Source organism: Oncorhynchus nerka, unplaced genomic scaffold (assembly GCF_034236695.1).
Source record: "Oncorhynchus nerka isolate Pitt River unplaced genomic scaffold, Oner_Uvic_2.0 unplaced_scaffold_3192, whole genome shotgun sequence".
Classification (NCBI taxonomy): domain Eukaryota; kingdom Metazoa; phylum Chordata; class Actinopteri; order Salmoniformes; family Salmonidae; genus Oncorhynchus; species Oncorhynchus nerka.
Genome location: NW_027038106.1, coordinates 1 through 21836, shown reverse-complemented (window position 1 = coordinate 21836; position 21836 = coordinate 1). Strand labels below are relative to the sequence as shown.

Genomic DNA, 21836 nt, shown 5'->3' with positions numbered 1-21836 from the left:
CTGACCTGCATTTCTGATTGGTCAATTCTTCTGGAAGCAATACCATCTGTTTATTGGCTAGCCAGAGCAATTTCTTCTGATTGAGATCGGAGCACAGCAATGCATGATTGGCTGTGTATTATTGACATTACAATACCCATATGAAAATACAATTGAACAGTTCACACAGTTTCATTCTATGATTTTATTACCTAAATGTTTTTATTTTATTGTACTTGTTGACAATTATTAAATGTGTGCATTCATTATGTTATTGTGTTAATACAGTCTGAAAGTAGTTATTTTGGAGAAGTTTCCAACATAAAAGTAGAATATGTCTGACAAGAGGAACAGTCCTGCCCAGTGTGAAAGCCAACACACACAGCCTTACACACTCAGCTCCCTGTATTCTACAGCTGCACTGCTACAGCTTCACCTGGAGGGGGCGACAGAAACAACCAGATTTAAGGGACAGGACAAAAAGATCAATGACAGACAACACATCTTATCTGAAAGGCTCTCTTGACATAGCTGTCCCAATAGAGTCACTATGAACCAGAAACTGACTGGCCATGGGACATTTTGGGGCCAGATGGGCCAGTCCATCTTTAAGCACAGTGGGCTGGCCTAAATTGGGTGTTTGCAAAGAACAACTGTTTTGGGAGGGGTAGTGTTAGAAAATACATGTAAATGTTAAAAGAGAAACAGTTACATTATCAATCATCACAGATCACTGCACCTGTACATAGCCCATCTGTAAATAGCCATCCAACTACCTCATCCCCATACTGTATGTATTTATTTATCTTGATTCTTTGCACCCCAGTATCTCTACTTGCACATTCATCTTCTGCACATCTATCACTCCAGTGATTAATTGCTATATTTAATTACTTCGCCACCATGGCCTATTTATTGCCTTACCTCCCTTATCTTACCTCATTTGCACATACTGTATATATACTTTTTGTACTGAATTATTGACTGTATGTTTGTTTATTCCATGTGTAACTCTGTGTTGTTGTATGTGTCAAACTGCTTTGCTTTATCTTGGCCAGGTCGCAGTTGTAAATGAGAACTTGTTCTCAACTAGCCTACCTGGTTAAATAAAGGTGAAATAAAATATAAAAAATGTTCACAATCCTTGACTGATTTCAATACAACATAAACATGTCATAAATAAATACGTCACTCACCCTAACGTCAGGACCAGAGTCCACAGACCACAGGTTGGGTTGGTCCTCCTCTTCTTCCTCGTCACCAGTGGGAAACCAGCTAGGATAATATTACACAGATGGATTAGATTACATCAGATATTCACTGATTTATTGATTTGATATTTAAAGTATTAGGACTCTCCAGCCAGAGACAACATTATATATGACCTCAGTTATATTACTCTGTCAACTAGTAATACAGAGATGAACATCACAGAGACATTAAACATTAACACAGAGATGGACATCACAGAGACATTAATACAGAGATCACCTGGTTATTGTGATACATGTGTTCTACTGTAGTGTACCTGTTTTGTGTTAACATCCCATAAAGATGAGATGATACATGTGTTATACTGTAGTGAGCCTGAAATTCAGACCATCTAGCACAAAAAGTTGCTCCCCTGGTCATATTTGTGCTTGGACTTTCAAAAAGTTAACCCAGAATGTGTTAACACTGTTTTAAAACTATTATTTAAATATTCATTGAACGTTTTCAGGAAGTAAAAAAAAAAAACTCAAAATAACCTATAAGTTCTGTTCTCTGAGTGTTAATAAAACCTCCCAGGAAAATGTTCAGGGAACCATAGTAAGACGTTCTCAGAACCTCAGAAACATCCCTGGAACCATAGTAAGACGTTCTCAGAACCTCCCTGGAACCATAGTTAGATGTTCTCAGAACCTCCCTGGAACCATAGTTAGACGTTCTCAGAACCTCCGTGGAACCATAGAAAGATGTTCTCAGAACCTTCCTGGAACCTGTTCTCAGAACCTCAGAACCTCCCTGAACCATAGAAAGATGTTCTCAGAACCTTCCTGGAACCATAGTAAGACGTTCTCAGAACCTCAGAATCTCCCTGGAACCATAGTTAGATGTTCTCAGAACCTCCCTGGAACCATAGTAAGACGTTCTCAGAACCTCCCTGGAACCATAGTAAAACGTTCTCAGAAACCTCCTGCAACCTAAAACGTAACGTTCCCAGAACAGGCTAAGTTTTCATGACCATTTTTTGAAAGTTAAAAAAACGCTCCATTTTACCAGTCAGTAAAGTTTATGGCTTCCTCCCAGAACCAATGGTAAACCAAAAATGTATGTTCCCACAACTTTCAGCAAATCAAATTCGCTAGTTGGGATTCCACTTCTTGTACTCCATGTCATATGCCAAGTTATGTTGACAAGGAGTAGAATGTTACCACAAAATAGACAGGTACACGGTGTCCTGTCTTTACTATCATTAACCTGAAGATTAATCTTTATCAAATGACTCTCTGTAATTGTTATTACGCTATTAAAATGATTATTCATGTAACTGTAATTAACTAGGAAGCATAAACAAACAGTAGATAGTTACAAGAAAATGATAAGGGAGTTTCCCTAGTGGGATAAACCGGCATCGTGGCTTGGTGTACAAAGGGGAAGTGGTGGTCGACTGAGATAAGACAACACACAGTTGATAATTATAACAATTGAAATGCTAATCCTTTGCACATGAACGCTCACTCATTCGGGAACAATTGCAATCAATATATATATTTACGCTCACTGTGTCGTCGGGTTCTCTGTTGAAAAGTTTGTTTCTGTTGGAGAGTGTCCGTCCTCTCTCGCTCTCTCTCTCGTAGTTAGAATGGATAGTTCAGAGTAACATTCATTCATGTCGTTATAGAATAGATGTTTCGGCAGTTGTCGGTCTTCGCGTTCAATGATACCAAATTCCTAGCTGCAGACTAGTAATTAATATCAAAGACTTGTTCTTATTCTGTCAGTATCGATAGTCTAAGAGTTTAACCACGTGGTATGGTTAAAAGATTCAGCCATCTACTCAAACCTTGGCCCTCTCGTTATCGAGGTAAGCTGGTCTGCAACCTTTGTCCTCTCGTGATTGAGAGAAACATGGTCTGTTGAGAAATTCTCAAAGTGGGGGTTTTATTCGGGAGTTGCAGAAAAGGGCCTGTCCCAGGATGGGCTCATGGACGGTCCTCTGATGTAGTTAAACTCAAAAGAGAATTGAGTTTCCTTCATTAAACTGTCCAAAATCACATTACACTAATTTCAAACAGTATCATCCTCACTCATTGTAAACCTGTAAACCTCATATCTGAGGCTATTATTTAAACAGCATTATGGTAATGTGGTCGTATTGGCTCCCATGAGTTTCACCAAATTGTACCAAACGGACCAGTTCGTAGATGGATTCTTCACCGATCTTTTATACCTTCTTCAGAACATAAATGTTGTTGGGACCTCATGTTCTGTGAGGTTGAAGAAATTCCTTTGTTCTCTATGAAAATTCACTCTGTCTCTATACTGTGGCCATGAGGAAATAATCTCCTCCAAGAATTTACGACTCTCTCTGACCACAGCAGCCTGTGTGTAGAAGACAGGGAAAGGGGGATGGGGCTTGCTGTACCCAAAGAGGGCAACATCATGACACCAGGCTATGGAGATCCGTAGGGTTCAGAGCCTGTTTTGTGAGGGAGACCTGGCAAGACTTGTTTAGCAGGACCTAGCTAACTGTAGACTTAGTTAGCATGACCAGGCTAACTGTAGACTTAGTTAGCAGGACCAGGCTAACTGTAGAATTAGATAGCAGGACAAGGCTAACTGTAGAATTAGATAGCAGGACCAGGCTAACTGTATAATTAGATAGCAGGACCAGGCTAACTGTAGAATTAGATAGCAGGACAAGGCTAACTGTAGAATTAGATAGCAGGACCAAGCTAACTGTATAATTAGATAGCAGGACCAGGCTAACTGTAGAATTAGATAGCAGGACCAGGCTAACTGTAGATTTAGATAGCAGGACAAGGCTAAAAGCATTCGTAAGTTAGGCTAACTGCACCTGGAGGTGAAGAGAGCCTTCTCGTTGATCATCTGGACTCTGAAGATGTTGACAGCCTTATAGACGTCTATCACATCCTGGTACTTCTCCAGTAGATGCCTGGAGAGAGAGACCGGATAGAAAATAGTCACTCTACAATATCACCACACTTGACAAGAAAAAAACACAACAATGTGGAGTTGAAACACTATAAACCTCAAGATACCTGTAATATGTCCCTGACTTGTCCTTCTGGTTCCTCTGGTCTGGCTTCATCTCTTCTCCCCCCCACTGGTAGCAGGGGCAGGGGAAGAGACTTAGCCAGGGTAGAGGCAGGGGCTGGGGCCTGGTCTGGTCCTCTCTCCCAGGGGCAGGTTCTGTGCCAGGTAAGGTCTGAGCAGGGCTCTGGGCAGCAGAGACACCAGCCAGTAGATGGGCTCCTCATTCACAATGTCATGGAAGCTCTGGAGGTATTGACGCACAGCTGCAGAGGGCTGGATGGAGGACAGGTTCTGTAGGCAGGAAGAGGAAAAGGAGGAGGAGATGCAGGAGGAAGAGAGACAGGGAGTTTACTGTGTGGTTATGGAAAACATGGAGGTACTGACGCATGGCTACAGAGGACTGGATTCAGGACAGGTTCTGTAGGCATGATGAGGAGGATGAAGAGGAGGAGGAAGAGAGACAGGAGACCAAGGTGAAGCTATATACAGGGAGTAACAGTACCAGATCAATGTGGAGCTAATATACAGGAGTACCAGATCAATGTGGAGCTAATATACAGGAGTACCAGATCAATGTGGAGCTATATACAGGGAGTAACAGTACCAGATCAATGTGGAGCTATATACAGGGAGTGACAGTACCAGATCAATGTTCAGAGGTACCAGGCATTTGAGGTTGATACAGTATGTTCATGAAGGCAGGGTAAAGAGACTAGGCATAAGGATAGATAATAATAATATAGTATGTTCATGAAGGCAGGGTAAAGAGACTAGGCATAAGGATAGATAATGTATTTGAGGTTGATACAGTATGTTCATGAAGGCAGGGTAAAGAGACTAGGCATAAGGATAGATAATATTAATACAGTATGTTCATTAAGGCAGGGTAAAGTGACTAGGCATAAGGATAGATAATAATAATATAGTATGTTCATTAAAAGGCAGGGTAAAGAGACTAGGCATAAGGATAGATAATGTATTTGAGGTTGATACAGTATGTTCATTAAGGCAGGGTAAAGTGACTAGGCATAAGGATAGATAATAATAATGTATTTGTAGTTCCAAGATGGCGTAGCAGTCGGACGTGTGTTTTGTCTTGTCCCGTCCTGTATAGTGTAAATATAGTTTTTCCTCGTTTTTTTTCTGTATATATTTCGTACATATTTTAATCTCACTTTCCAACTACAGGCTGAATATACTCTCCTGCAACCCGCATCACCCAATGTGGTACGGATCTGCTTTTTCTATACTTTAGAATCGGAACCCTCATCAGAAGCTAGCCACTAACTAGCTACTAGCTAGTAGCTAGCCACTGCTAGCGGTCTTCAACGCTAACTAGGACACCAGCGCGACATCTACCCAAAGCATATCAGACTGCTTTTTCTCTACCACATCTCCAGTTCCTACCGCAAGCTCTGAACCTTTACACCGGATCATCGCAACTAGCTAGCTGCAATCCGAGTGGCTACTCCTGGCTAACGTCTCTGTCCCAGAGCAAGCACCAGTTAGCCTGGAGCTAGCCTCGAGCTAAGCCCATCTCCCGACTAGCCGAAGAAGTCCAACAATACCTATTTTGCCAATTGGCCTGGACCCTCTACTGCCGACTCGGAGCCCCGCCGATCCATCACGACTGGTCCGCCGACATAATCGTCCGAGGGGTTTCAACAGGCTTTTCCGCTGCGACATCGCCAAAAGATCCATCTGCTGGCCAAGGCCTGCGAGCTTTCTGAATCGCTGTATCTCCAGCTCACCGCATGAAGAGGAATAAACAGACTCACCCCATCGCGACGTCCCCCAAAGTTTAACTCTCTAGCCCTCGCTATCTCCCTGCTTGCTAATTCGGCCTGCTAACGGCTAGCTTGTCAAGCTCCGGTCCGCTAACTGCTACCTTGTCTAGCTCGGGCCTATGAACTGTTAGCTTGTTAGCACAGGCCTGCTAACCGTCTGAACCACCGCGTCCCAATCACTCTCTGACCCCATTTACTTTCTATCTCTTTTTGATTTTTAATTTGTTTATACCTTCCGGAAACCTGCCTCACCCAATGTGATACGGAATCGCTATTACTTTTACTCTTATTTTTATTTTTATGACACACTCAAGAACCTCCAGACGCTAACCAGCTAACTAGCTACAAGCTATTTAGTCATTGTTAGTTTTTTAAAAACCTGGATAACACTCGCCAGCCCAGCCTCCCTGCCCATCCACCGCTGCCCCCTGGACACTGATCTCTTGGCTACATAGCTGACGCCACGCTGGACTGTCCATTAATCACGGTACTCCTTTCTGCTTGTTTGTCTTACCTGTCGGCCCCGTTGCCTAGTCAACGCCATTTTACCTGCTGTTTGTTGTGCTAGCGGATTAGCCTCGCCTACTGTTTTTAGCTAGCTTTCCAAATTCAACACCTGTGATTACTGTATGCCTCGCTGTATGACTCTCTCAGATGTCAATATGCCTTGTATACTGTTGTTCAGGTTAGTTATCATTGTTTTAGTTCACAATGGAGCCCCTAGACCCACTCTGCATACCCTCACCCATTACAACCAGCATGTCCAGAGATACAACCTCTCTCATCATCACCCAATGCCTGGGCCTACCTCCGCTGTACCCGCACCCCACCATACCCCTGTCTGCACATTATGCCCTGAATATATTCTACCATGCCCAGAAACCTGCTCCTCTTATCCTCTGCCCCCAACGCTCTAGGCGACCAGTTTTGATAGCCTTTAGCCGCACCCTCATACTACTCCTTCTCTGTTCTGCGGGTGATGTGGAGGTAAACCCAGGCCCTGCATGTCCCCAGGTACCCTCATTTGTTGACTTCTGTGATCGAAAAAGCCTTGGTTTTATGCATGTCAACATCAGAAGCCTCCTCCCCAAGTTTGTTTTACTCACTGCTTTAGCACACTCTGCTAACCCTGATGTCCTTGCCGTGTCTGAATCCTGGCTCAGGAAGGCCACCAAAAATTCAGAGATTTCCATACCCAACTATAACATCTTCCGTCAAGATAGAACTGCCAAAGGGGGCGGAGTTGCAGTCTACTGCAGAGATAGCCATCAAAGTAATGTCATACTTTCCAGGTCCATACCCAAACAGTTCGAACTACTAATTTTGAAAATTACCCTCTCCAGAAATAAGTCTCTCACTGTTGCCGCCTGCTACCGACCACCCTCAGCTCCCAGCTGTGCCCTGGACACCATTTGTGAATTGATCGCCCCCCATCTAGCTTCAGAGTTTGTTCTGTTAGGTGACCTAAACTGGGATATGCTTAACACCCCCGCAGTCCTACAATGTAAGCTAGATGCCCTCAATCTCACTCAAATCATCAAGGAACCCACCAGGTACAACCCTAACTCTGTAAACAAGGGCACCCTCATAGACGTCATTCTGACCAACTGGCCCTCCAAATACACCTCCGCTGTCTTCAACCAGGATCTCAGCGATCACTGCCTCATTGCCTGTATCCGCCACGGAGCCGCAGTCAAACGACCACCCCTCATCACTGTCAAACGCTCCCTAAAACACTTCTGTGAGCAGGCCTTTCTAATCGACCTGGCCGCGGGGTATCCTTGAAGAACATTGACCTCATCCCGTCAGTTGAGGATGCCTGGTCATTCTTTAAAAGTAACTTCCTCACCATTTTAGATAAGCATGCTCCGTTCAAAAATGCAGAACCAAGAACAGATACAGCCCTTGGTTCACTCCAGACCTGACTGCCCTCTGACCAGCACAAAAACATCCTGTGGCGGACTGCAATAGCATCCGAATAGCCCCGTGATATGCAACTGTTCAGGGAAGTCAGGAACCAATACACGCAGTCAGTCAGGAAAGCTAAGGCCAGCTTCTTCAGGCAGAAGTTTGCATCCTGTAGCTCCAACTCCAAAAGTTCTGGGACACTGTGAAGTCCATGGAGAACAAGAGCACCTCCTCCCAGCTGCCCACTGCACTGAGGCTAGGTAACACGGTCTCCACCGATAAATCCACGATTATCGAAAAAAGCTTCAATAAGCACTTCTCAACGGCTGGCCATGCCTTCCGCCTGGCTACTCCAACCTCGGCCAACAGCTCCGCCCCCGCAGCTCCTCGCCCAAGCCTCTCCAGGTTCTCCTTTACCCAAATCCAGATAGCAGATGTTCTGAAAGAGCTGCAAAACCTAGACCCGTACAAATCAGCTGGGCTTGACAATCTGGACCCTCTATTTCTGAAACTATCTGCCGCCATTGTCGCAACCCCTATTACCAGCCTGTTCAACCTCTCTTTCATATCGTCTGAGATCCCCAAGGATTGGAAAGCTGCCGCAGTCATCCCCCTCTTCAAAGGGGGAGACACCCTGGACCCAAACTGCTATAGACCTATATCCATCCTGCCCTGCCTATCTAAGGTCTTCGAAAGCCAAGTCAACAAACAGGTCACTGATCATCTCGAATCCGTACCTTCTCTGCTGTGCAATCTGGTTTCCGAGCCGGTCACGGGTGCACCTCAGCCACGCTCAAGGTACTAAACGATATCATAACCGCCATCGATAAAAGACAGTACTGTGCAGCCGTCTTCATCGACCTCAAATCAAATCAAATCAAATCAAATCAAATTTTATTTGTCACATACACATGGTTAGCAGATGTTAATGCGAGTGTTACGAAATGCTTGTGCTTCTAGTTCCGACAATGCAGTGATAACCAACAAGTAATCTAACTAACAATTCCAAAACTACTGTCTTATACACAGTGTAAGGGGATAAGGAATATGTACATAAGGATATATGAATGAGTGATGGTACAGAGCAGCATACAGTAGATGGTATCGAGTACAGTATATACATATGAGATGAGTATGTAGACAAAGTAAACAAAGTGGCATAGTTAAAGTGGCTAGTGACATAAGAATGCAGTCGATGATCTAGAGTACAGTATATACATATGCATATGAGATGAATAGTGTAGGGTAAGTAACATTATATAAGGTAGCATTGTTTAAAGTGGCTAGTGATATATTTACATCATTTCCCATCAATTCCCATTATTAAAGTGGCTGGAGTTGGGTCAGTGTCAATGACAGTGTGTTGGCAGCAGCCACTCAATGTTAGTGATTGCTGTTTAACAGTCTGATGGCCTTGAGATAGAAGCTGTTTTCAGTCTCTCGGTCCGAGCTTTGATGCACCTGTACTGACCTCGCCTTCTGGATGATAGCGGGGTGAACAGGCAGTGGTTGGGTGGTTGATGTCCTTGATGATCTTTATGGCCTTCCTGTAACATCGGGTGGTGTAGGTGTCCTGGAGGGCAGGTAGTTTGCCCCCGGTGATGCGTTGTGCAGACCTCACTACCCTCTGGAGAGCCTTACGGTTGAGGCGGAGCAGTTGCCGTACCAGGCGGTGATACAGCCCGCCAGGATGCTCGATTGTGCATCTGTAGAAGTTTGTGAGTGCTTTTGGTGACAAGCCGAATTTCTTCAGCCTCCTGAGGTTGAAGAGGCGCTGCTGCGCCTTCTTCACGACGCTGTCAGTGTGAGTGGACCAATTCAGTTTGTCTGTGATGTGTATGCCGAGGAACTTAAAACTTGCTACCCTCTCCACTACTGATCCATCGATGTGGATAGGGGTGTTCCCTCTGCTGTTTCCTGAAGTCCACAATCATCTCCTTAGTTTTGTTGACGTTGAGTGTGAGGTTATTTTCCTGACACCACACTCCGAGGGCCCTCACCTCCTCCCTGTAGGCCGTCTCGTCGTTGTTGGTAATCAAGCCTACCACTGTTGTGTCGTCCGCAAACTTGATGATTGAGTTGAGGCGTGCATGGCCACGCAGTCGTGGGTGAACAGGGAGTACAGGAGAGGGCTCAGAACGCACCCTTGTGGGGCCCCGTGTTGAGGATCAGCGGGGAGGAGATGTTGTTGCCTACCCTCACCACCTGTGGGCGGCCCGTCAGGAAGTCCAGTACCCAGTTGCACAGGGCGGGGTCGAGACCCAGGGTCTCGAGCTTGATGACGAGCTTGGAGGGTACTATGGTATTGAATGCCCGAGCTGTAGTCGATGAACAGCATTCTCACATAGGTATTCCTCTTGTCCAGGTGGGTTAGGGCAGTGTGCAGTGTGGTTGAGATTGCATCGTCTGTGGACCTATTTGGGCGGTAAGCAAATTGGAGTGGGTCTAGGGGGTCAGGTAGGGTGGAGGTGATATGGTCCTTGACTAGTCTCTCAAAGCACTTCATGATGACGGAAGTGAGTGCTACGGGGCGGTAGTCGTTTAGCTCAGTTACCTTAGCTTTCTTGGGAACAGGAACAATGGTGGCCCTCTTGAAGCATGTGGGAACAGCAGACTGGTATAGGGATTGATTGAATATGTCCGTAAACACACCGGCCAGCTGGTCTCTGCGCATGCTCTGAGGGCGCGGCTGGGGATGCCGTCTGGGCCTGCAGCCTTGCGGTTAACACGTTTAAATGTCTTACTCACCTCGGCTGCAGTGAAGGAGAGACCGCATGTTTTCGTTGCAGGCCGTGTCAGTGGCACTGTATTGTCCTCAAGCGGGCAAAAAAGTGATTTAGTCTGCCTGGGAGCAAGACATCCTGGTCCGTGACTGGGCTGGGTTTCTTCTTGTAGTCCGTGATTGACTGTAGACCCTGCCACATGCCTCTTGTGTCTGAGCCATTGAATTGAGATTCCACTTTGTCTCTGTACTGGCGCTTAGCTTGTTTAATAGCCTTGCGGAGGAATAGCTGCATTGTTTATATTCGGACATATTACCAGACACCTTGCCCTGATTAAAAGCAGTGGTTCGCTTTCAGTTTCACGCGAATGCTGCCATCAATCCACGGTTTCTGGTTTGGGAATGTTTTTATCATTGCTATGGGAACGACATCTTCGACGCACGTTCTAATGAACTCGCACACCGAATCAGCGTATTCGTCAATATTTCCATCTGGCCCATCGAAACATGTCCCAGTCCACGTGATGGAAGCAGTCTTGGAGTGTGGAGTCAGCTTGGTCTGACCAGCGTTGGACAGACCTCAGCGTGGGAGCCTCTTGTTTTAGTTTCTGCCTGTAGGCAGGGATCAGCAAAATGGAGTCGTGGTCAGCTTTTCCGAAAGGGGGGCGGGGCAGGGCCTTATATGCGTCGCGGAAGTTAGAGTAACAATGATCCAAGGTTTTACCACCCCTGGTTGCGCAATCGATATGCTGGTAAAATTTAGGGAGTCTTGTTTTCAGATTAGCTTTGTTAAAATCCCCAGCTACAATGAATGCAGCCTCCGGATAAATGGTTTCCAGTTTGCAAAGAGTTAAATAAAGTTCGTTCAGAGCCATCGATGTGTCTGCTTGGGGGGGGATATATACGGCTGTGATTATAATCGAGGAGAATTCTCTTGGAAGATAATGCGGTCTACATTTGATTGTGAGGAATTCTAAATCAGGTGAACAGAAGGATTTGAGTTCCTGTATGTTTCCTTCATCACACCATGTCTCGTTAGTCATGAGGCATACGCCCCGCCACTCTTCTTACCAGAAAGATGTTTGTTTCTGTCGGCGCGATGCGTGGAGAAACCCGTTGGCTGCACCGCCTCGGATAGCGTCTTCCCAGTAAGCCATGTTTCTGTGAAGCAGAGAACGTTGCAGTCTCTGATGTCCCTCTGGAATGCTACTCTTGCTCGGATTTCGTCAACCTTGTTGTCAAGAGACTGGACATTGGCAAGAAGAATGCTGGGGAGTGGTGCGCGATGTGCCCTTTTGGAGTCTGACCAGAACACCGCCTCGTTTCCCTCTTTTTCGGATCGTTTCCTTGGGTCGCTGCATGCGATCCATTCCGTTGTCCTGTTTGTAAGGCAGAACACGGATCCGCGTCTATGGAAAACATATTCTTGGTCGTACTGATGGTGAGTTGGCGCTGATCTTATATTCAGTAGTTCTTCTCGACTGTATGTAATGAAACCTAAGATGACCTGGGGTACTAATGTAAGAAATAACACGTAAAAAAAAAAAAACTGCATAGTTTCCTAGGAACGCGAGCGAGGCGGCCATCTCAGTCGGTGCCGGAAGTTGGACTATCCACCGATCCTCGACCTCGCCATATGGGGGTGCCAGGGTTCAATTCCGGGCCGCTCTTTTCTCTGTATATATCAATGATGTTGCTCTTGCTGGGCGTCCCTGATCCCCTCTACGCAGTGACACCATTCTATATACTTTCGGCCCGTCATTGGACACTGTGCTATCTAACCTCCCAAACGAGCTTCAATGCCATACAGCACTCCTTCCGTGGCCTCCAACTGCTCCCAAGCGAGTAAAACCAAATGCATGCTTTTCAACCCGATCGCTGCCTGCACCCGCATGCCCGACTAGCATCACCACCCTGGATGGTTCCGACCTTGAATATGTGGACATCTATAAGTACCTAGGTGTCTGGCTGGGCTTGCAAACTCTCCTTCAGACTCATCAAACATCTCCAATCGAAAATCAAATCAGAGTCGGCTTTCTATTCCGCATACAAAGCCTCCTTCACTCACGCCGCCAAGCTTACCCTAGTAAAACTGACTATCCTACCGATCCTCGATTTCGCGATGTCATCTACAAAATGTCTTCCAACACTCTATCAGCAAACTGGATGCAGTCTATCATAGTGCCATCCGTTTTTGTCACCAAAGCACCTTATACCACCCACCACTGCGACTTGTATGCTCTAGTCGGCTGGCCCTCGCTACATATTCGTCGCCAGACCCACTGGCTCAGGTCATCTGCAAGTCCATGCTAGGTAAAGCTCCGCCTTATCTCAGTTCACTGGTCACGATGGCAACACCCATCCGTGGCACGCGCTCCAGCAGGTGTATCTCACTGATCATCCCTAAAGCCAACACCTCATTTGGCCGCCTTTCGTTCCAGTACTCTGCCTGTGACTGGAATGAACTGCAAAAATAGCTGAAGTTGGAGACTTTATCTCCTCATGACTTCAAACATCAGCTATCCGAGCAGCTAACCGATCGCTGCAGCTGTACATAGTCTATTGGTAAATAGCCCACCCATTTTCACCTACCTCATCCCATACTGTTTTTATACTGTTTTTTTATTTTTGTTGTTGTTATTTACTTGCTTTGCTCTTTTGCGCCAAATATCTCTGCCTGTACGCTGACCATCTGATCTTTTATCGCCCCGGTATTAATCTGCCAAAGTAGCCATTGACCTTCCTCCTCCTTGCCTTTTGCACATTGTATATAGACTGCCCATTTTATTTCTGCTGTGTTGTTGACTTGTTGTGCTTGCTCCATGTGTAACTCTGTTTGTCTGTTCACACTGCTATGCTTTATCTTGGCCAGGTCGCAGTTGCAAATAAGGAGCTTGTTCTCAGCTGGCCTACCCTGGTTAAATAAAGGTATTCTCAACTAGCCTACTGTGGTTAAATAAAGGTGTTCTCAACTAGCCTACCTGGTTAAATAAAGGTGTTCTCAACTAGCCTACCTGGTTAAATAAAGGTGTTCTCAACTGGCCTACCTGGTTGTAAAATTAAGGTTGTTTCTCAACTAGCCTGCCTGGTTAAATAAAGGTGTTCTCAACTAGCCTGCCTGGTTAAATAAGGTGTTCTCCTTCAGCCTGCCGGTTAAATAAAGGTGTTCTCAACTGGCCTGCCTGGTTAAATAAAGGTGTTCTCGAAACTGGCCTGCCTGGTTAAATAAAGGTGTTCTCCAACTAGCCTGCCTGGTTAAATAAAGGTGTTCTCCAACTAGCCTACCTGGTTAAATAGAAAGTGTTCTCAACTAGCCTGCCCGGTTAAATAAAGGTGTTCTCAGCTAGCCTGCCTGGTTAAATAAAGGTGTTCTCAACTAGCCTACCTGGTTAAATAAAGGTGTTCTCAACTAGCCTGCCTGGTTAAATAAAGGTGTTTCTCAGTCTGCCTGGTTAAAGTAAAGGTGTTCTCAACTAGCCTACCTGGTTAAATAAAGGTGTTCTCAGCTAGCCCTGCCTGGTTAAAATAAAGGTGTTCTCAACTGGCCACACCTGGTTAAATAAAGGTGTTCTCAATAGCCTGCCTGGTTAAATAAAGGTGTTCTCAGCTGGCCTACCTGGTTAAATAAAGGTGTTCTCAACTAATCTACCCTGGTTAAATAAAGTATTCTCAAACAACCTACCTGGTTAAATAAAGGTGTTCTCCAACTAGCCAACCTGGATTTAAATAAAGGTGTTCTCCAACCAGCTGCCTGGTTAAATAAAAGGTATTCTCAACTAGCCTACCTGGTTAAATAAGGTGTTCTCAACTAGCCTACTATTTAAATAAAGTATTCTCCAACTAGCCTACCTGGTTAAATAAAGGAGTGTTCTCAACTAGCCTACCTGGTGAAATCAAAGGTGTTCTCAACTAGCCTACTGGTTAAATAAGTGTTCTCAACTAGTCTACCTGGTTAAATAAAGTGTTCTCAATAGCCATTTTTTCAATTAAATAAAGGTGTTCTCCAAATAGCTACCTGGTTAAATAAGGAGTGTTTCCTCAACTAGCCTACCTGGTTAAATAAAGTGTTCTCAACTAGCCTACCTGGTTAAATAAAGGTGTTACTCCCAGCTAGCCTACCTGGTTAAATAAAGTGTTCTCCAACTAGCCTACCCTGATTTAATAAATATTCTCAATAGCCTACCTGGTTAAATAAAGGCTGTTCTCAGCTAGCCTGCCTGGTTAAATAGGAGGTGTTTTCAACTAGCCTACCTGGTTAAATAAAGGTGTTCTCAACTAAGCCTGGTTAAATAAAAGAGTGTTCTCAGCTAGCCTGCCTGGTTAAACCAAAGGTGTTCTCAACTAGCCTGCCTGGTTAAATGAGTGTTTCTCAGCTGGCCTGCCTGGTTAAATAAAGGTGTTCTCAGCTAGCCTGCCTGGTTTGTAGGAATTGTTCTCAGCTGGCCTACCTGGTTAAATAAAGGTGTTCTCAACTAGCCTACCTGGTTAAATAAAGGTGTTCTCAATAGCCCCTTCCTGGTTAAATAAAAAGTAATATAATATAATAATAATATAGTATATTTCATGAAGGCAGGGTAAGAGAGACTAGGCATAAGGATAGATAATGTATTTGAGGTTGATACAGTATGTTCATGAAGGCAGGGTAAAGAGCCAGAGCATAGAGGATAGATAATGTATTTGAAGAGGTTGATACAGTATGTTCATGAAAGCGCAGGAGTAAAGAGACTAGGCATAAGGATAGATAATATTAATACAGTATGTTCATTAAGGCAGGGTAAAGTGACTAGGCATAAGGATAGATAATGTATTTGAGGTTGATACAGTATGTTCATGAAGGCAGGGTAAAGAGACTAGGCATAAGGATAGATAATATTAATACAGTATGTTCATTAAGGCAGGGTAAAGTGACTAGGCATAAGGATAGATAATAATAATATAGTATGTTCATTAAGGCAGGGTAAAGAGACTAGGCATAAGGATAGATAATGTATTTGAGGTTGATACAGTATGTTCATGAAGGCAGGGTAAAGAGACTAGGCATAAGGATAGATAATGTATTTGAGGTTGATACAGTATGTTCATGAAGGCAGTGTAAAGTGACTAGGCATAAGGATAGATAATGTATTTGAGGTTGATACAGTATGTTCATGAAGGCAGTGTAAAGTGACTAGGCATAAGGATAGATAATGTATTTGAGGTTGATACAGTATGTTCATGAAGGCAGGGTAAAGAGACTAGGCATAAGGATAGATAATGTATTTGAGGTTGATACAGTATGTTCATGAAGGCAGGGTAAAGAGACTAGGCATAAGGATAGATAATAATAATATAGTATGTTCATGAAGGCAGTGTAAAGTGACTAGGCATAAGGATAGATAATGTATTTGAGGTTGATACAGTATGTTCATGAAGGCAGTGTAAAGTGACTAGGCATAAGGATAGATAATGTATTTGAGGTTGATACAGTATGTTCATGAAGGCAGGAGTAAAGAGCTAGGCATAAGGATAGATAATGTATTTGAGGTTGATACAGTATGTTCATGAAGGCAGGGTAAAGAGACTAGGCATAAGGATAGATAATGTATTTGAGGTTGATACAGTATGTTCATGAAGGCAGTGTAAAGTGACTAGGCATAAGGATAGATAATGTATTTGAGGTTGATACAGTATGTTCATGAAGGCAGGGTAAAGAGACTAGGCATAAGGATAGATAATGTATTTGAGGTTGATACAGTATGTTCATGAAGGCAGTGTAAAGTGACTAGGCATAAGGATAGATAATGTATTTGAGAGTTGATACAGTATGTTCATGAAGGCAGTGTAAAGTGACTAGGCATAAGGATGAGATAATGTATTTGAGGTTGATATTATGTTATGTTCATGAAGGCAGGGTAAAGGGAGACTAGGCATAAGGATAGATAATGTATTTGAGGTTGATACAGTATGTTCATGAAGGCGTGTAAAGTGACTAGGCATAAGGATAGATAATGTATTTGAGGTTGATACAGTATGTTCATGAAGGCAGTGTAAAGTGACTAGGCATAAGGATAGATAATGTATTTGAGGTTGATACAGTATGTTCATGAAGGCAGTGTAAAGTGACTAGGCATAAGGATAGATAATGTATTTGAGGTTGATACAGTATGTTCATGAAGGCAGTGTAAAGTGACTAGGCATAAGGATAGATAATGTGTATTTGAGGTTGATACAGTATGTTCCTTGAAGGCAGAAATAAAGTGACTAGGCATAAGGATAGATAATGTATTTGAGGTTGATACAGTATGTTCATGAAGGCAGAATAAAGAGACTAGGCTGAGGATAGATAAAGTAATTTGAGGTTGATACAGTATGTGTTCATGAAGGCAGGGTAAAGTGACTAGGCATAAGGATAGATAATGTATTTGAGGTTGATACAGTATATTTCATGAAGGCAGGGTAAAGAGACTAGGCATAAGGATAGATGTGTATTTGAGGTTGATTTTGGTATGTTCATGAAAGGCAGAGGGGTAAAGTGACTAGGCATCATAAGGATAGATAATGTATTTGAGGTTGATACAGTATGTTCATGAAGGCAGGGTAAAGTGACTAGGCATAAGGATAGATAATGTATTTGGGTTGATACAGTATGTTCATGAAGGCAGTGTAAAGTGACTAGGCATAAGGATAGATAATGTATTTGAGGTTGATACAGTATGTTCAGAAGCAGGGAGTAAAGTGACTAGGCATAAGGATAGATAATGTATTTGAGGGTGATACAGTATGTTCATTAAGGCAGGGTAAGTGACTAGGCATGGAGATAGGTAATAATAGTAACTGAGGTTGATACAGTATGTTCATCTCCGTCAGTAATCTTGGCATTAAACCAGAGAAATAATTGTATTTTCTAAAATATAATTAAGTCAATTTGTTTTGTCAGTCGAATAATGAATTAGGCAGACTGTCAAAATGACGAAAAAGGTTGGCGCCACTACGCATTGTAGTAAACACTGACATAATTGTCCTTCCGACAGATTTTTATCCATAACTATTCTCTTTAACAAGCAGAAACAGACCAAACGTCACACCAGCGCATTTTTGTCCGTCATATAGAAGAAGAAGCGTTATATATTTTTTCAGGCGCTCCAATCTGAGGTGACTTAAACCGTAACTTTCAGACTGGTCCCCCGTGGGAATCGAACCCACAACCCTGGCATTGCAAGCGCCACGCTCTACCAACTGAGCCCCATGGTGAAAATAGATATGATTTATCTGAAACCCGCCAGGGTTGTGGGTTCGATTCCCCCAGGGAAATAGTATGAAAAGAAGTCTGAAAATGATATGTACTTACTAAGTCACTCTGAGCTAAAGGGAATATTATTGTAATACTGAAATACTATGAAGTGAACGAACTAAAGGAAGTCAGAAAAGAAAGAAGAGATTTCTGTTTTGGGGGCGTGTCTAAATACACCAAAACTTGAGTAACCTGGGTAACCTGGGTAACCTGAAATTGAACTTGAATTGAACCAAAACAAAAAAGGTTAAATAAGGGTCATTGAACACGTTTATGGAAGGTTTACTGAAATGATCAATCACCTACTACGTTCTAGTTGTTTTTCCTATTCAATTGTATATCAAATTATACATTTTAAAGGTGATTGTTATAAGAGCTTCTTACCAGGTGTGGTGGAGTTTGGTTCTGGGCCTCCTTCAGAGACTCCTGGTAGCGTTGATGTGTTCTCTGGAGAAACATCATGATGTCTGGAGGACCCTGGACTGTTCTGATCAGCACCTGGTTCATACACACATTTACACTGTTATACAGAGCAACTTATCTTAAGATAGCTAGGGACGACAACCACGTATCACAGTCATAGTAAGTAAATCTTTATGGTATTGGTTTTATTTCATGTATTTTCTTTTCACCCGCAGCATGGTGATGACTCTGTCCAGGTATAGCACCTCCTGGTGGCAGAAGTCAGCATAGCAGTGGGCAGGCAGACGTCTGGAATACATCCCTCTGAGGAAGGCTGAGTAGAGGATCTCATCTGCTACTCTCTCACTGGTCTCCCACAGGACGTCATAAATACTCACCTCTTCAACCAGCTCTGGGGGAGGGAGGGAGGGAGGGAGGGAGGGATTTTTAAAAATTGCTTTGGTGTGGTGTTCACAAGTATGTTGCCCATTTTAGCAACGCTTTGTCCAAAACTCAAAACAGTTCATCAAAAAGACAGTTGTTTCAAACTCTGAGCACATTTTTTTTATTGACTATTACAAGACACAAAATCAAGCAGTCTCTTACTCACCAAACTTAATCAGTTTTTATCTAGAAATACATGTTTCACATTGCAATACATGTTCATAAAAATATAAATGCTTTTCACCCAATGGAACCCACTCTACTATCTCGAACAGTCTACTATCACTATCTAGAACAGTCTACTATCTACTATCTAGAACAGTCACTATCACTATCTAGAACAGTCTACTATCTACTATCTAGAACAGTCTACTATCTAGAACAGTCTATCCACTATCTAGAACAGTCTACTATCTACTATCTAGAACAGTCTACTATCTAGAACAGTCTACTATCTACTATCTAGAAAGTCTACTATCTACTACTATCACTATCTATTATCTAGAACAGTCTACTATCTACTATCTGGAACAGACTACTAGAACAGCCTACTATCTATTATCTAGAACAGTCTACTATCTACTATCTGAACAGTCTACTATCTACTATCTATTATCTAGAACAGTCTACGATCTACTATCTAGAACAGTCTACTATCTGCTATCTAGAACAGTCTACTATCTATATCTAGAACAGTCTACTATCTGCTATCTGGAACAGTCTACTATCTACTATCTAGAACATCTAATATCTCTACTATACTACTATCTAGAACAGTCTACTATCTAGAACAGTCTTATATATTATCTAGAGACAGTCTACTTATCTACTTTATCTGGAACAGTCTATCACCTTTATCTAGAACAGTCTACTATCTACTATCTAGAACAGTCTGTATCAGAACAGTCTACTATCTACTATCTAGAACAGTCTCTACTATCTACCATCTAGAACAGTCTACTATCTACTATCTAGAACAGTCTACTATCTATTATCTAGAAAGTCTATCTACTATCTAGAACAGTCTACTATCCTAGAACAGTCTACTATCTAGAACAGTCTACTATCTACTATCTAGAACAGTCTACTATCTATTATCTAGAACAGTCTACTATCTACTATCTAGAACAGTCTACTATCTAGAACAGTCTACTATCTAGAACAGTCTACTATCTACTATCTAGAACAGTCTACTATCTATTATCTAGAACAGTCTACTATCTACTATCTATAACAGTCTACTACCTACTATCTAGAACAGTCTACTATCTACTATCTAGAACAGTCTGGTCAGCTTGCTGATGAACAGAATGCTTTCAGAAATCCAGAGTGTTTGACGTGATTTTTGTTGTTATGTAACTTCAATTGATTGACCGGTGCGACAATCGACTCCAGGGGGTGAAACAGCTTGCCTCTGTTGAGGGAAAATATATGTTGCTGAAGGGAGGGAAATCCATTTTCATTTAAGAGACCCTGGAGTGTGAACTAGTTCTATGGTAGTTCATTCACCAGTAGGAAGTTAGCAACATTAAACTAGTTCTATGGTAGTTAATTCACCAGTGGGAAGTTAGCTACAATTAAACTAGTTCTATGGTAGTTCATTCACCAGTAGGAAGTTAGCATTCACTTCAAAAGTTCTATGGTAGTTAATTCAACAGCGGTGAAGTTAGCTACATTAAGCCCCAATTCTATGTGGTAGTTATGATTCACCAGTAGGAAGTTAGCTACATTAAATTAATTGATGCATTACCAAAACTGCTGTATTGTTTAATTGGTAGAATGTTTTTGTGTTCTAATTTTAGATTTGAATAGCAGAGTGAGCTAATGTGTGCTCTATGTTTTGTCAAAGCTACAGGGAAAGTGGTCAAAATCGCATTGTTTAGAGTGAATAGACTGTTGGAAGTCAGATTTAAAATGGGAGATTTAAATCCAAGGAGGATATTTAAATGTTGAAGAATCCCCGTAAAGGAAAGTTTCTAGGAGGACAAAAGCTTAATGAGTTTAAAAACAATTCCAGATCGGTCAGCTTGCGTTTTGAGGGCATTGCGGTTAAGATGACGGCTGTTCTTCTAAATGTCAGAGCGCCATTCAACAAGGAGCTGCACCTGTTACATAATTAACTTATTGTCTAGCCGAGGCAATGGGTCGGGTCAAGACATTCCTACCTCTCTCGTGTGATTTCTTCTGACTTGGCAATGATGCTAAACCAGATCTAAAAGAAAATGAAATAAAAACATACATGAATGTAATTGAGTGTTAATATGGTCTCTGTATAAAACGTGTCCAGATACAAGACAGTGTTAGACCTGCTACCTTGTCTCCATAGAACACACATAGAACCTCAGCTCTCCACAGGACACGTCATTCCAGCCCTGCCCACCTGTTGTCAAGACAAATCAAACTTCAGTTATTTCAATGTGCTCAGAGAGAGTGTGTGTGTGTGTGTGTGTGTGTGTGTGTGTGTGTGTACCTCCAGTGTGTAGCTCCATACAGTTCTCCCCCTGTCCAGAGTTACTGGGCTCATCCTCCTCCCAGTAGAAACTGTCAACAGCTGAGCCGTCACTCCACAGCCACATCCCCTCCTTATCACAGAAACACATTGTTTGATGGATTGAAACCACTTCATTGTTTTTAAACAGAAAGTACCTTGAGCTTTTGCCTCTGTAAACTGTAGACATTTGACAGACTGGTTGACAGACTGACTGACTGACTGATTAATTATTGACCCAGTGTACCTGAGCTGCATCGTAGCTTCCTATCCAGACCGGCTGGTCTGTGTGTCTCCTGACCAGATCCTGGACAAACACCTGTTGACCCGGGCTGTGAACCGACACCAGGTTCCCTCTGTGCTGGGAGCAGTACAACTAGAGAGACAGTCAGAGAACACTGTGTTAGCCCGCTGAGCTAAAGCCCTGGCAGTACCTCAGGGAGCGAAGATCAATGCAGACTAGAATTGGGAATTTCCTTAATTAAATGTGTGCTAGTCTTGTGACTTGTGGTTGTGAAATAGTAATAGCTGTAGTAGTGACAGCAGTAGAAGTGATAATATTGGTGACAGAAGTAG

At 43.0% G+C, this 21836-nt stretch overlaps 1 protein-coding gene across 1 annotated transcript; it reads right to left on the bottom strand.

Moving 5' to 3' along the window:
• Nucleotides 1–221: 221 nt before the first annotated feature.
• Nucleotides 222–21641, bottom strand: LOC135566825 (uncharacterized). Its single transcript, XM_065014428.1, has 10 exons — nucleotides 21508–21641; nucleotides 21243–21354; nucleotides 21086–21152; nucleotides 20938–20984; nucleotides 18559–18740; nucleotides 18311–18424; nucleotides 4245–4530; nucleotides 4040–4138; nucleotides 1176–1254; nucleotides 222–415 (listed from the first exon to the last, which is right to left on the bottom strand). The coding sequence occupies exons 2-7, from the start codon at nucleotides 21346–21348 to the stop codon at nucleotides 4336–4338; spliced, it is 711 nt and encodes a 236-aa protein (XP_064870500.1). The 5' UTR covers nucleotides 21349–21354; nucleotides 21508–21641; the 3' UTR covers nucleotides 222–415; nucleotides 1176–1254; nucleotides 4040–4138; nucleotides 4245–4335.
• Nucleotides 21642–21836: the final 195 nt, after the last annotated feature.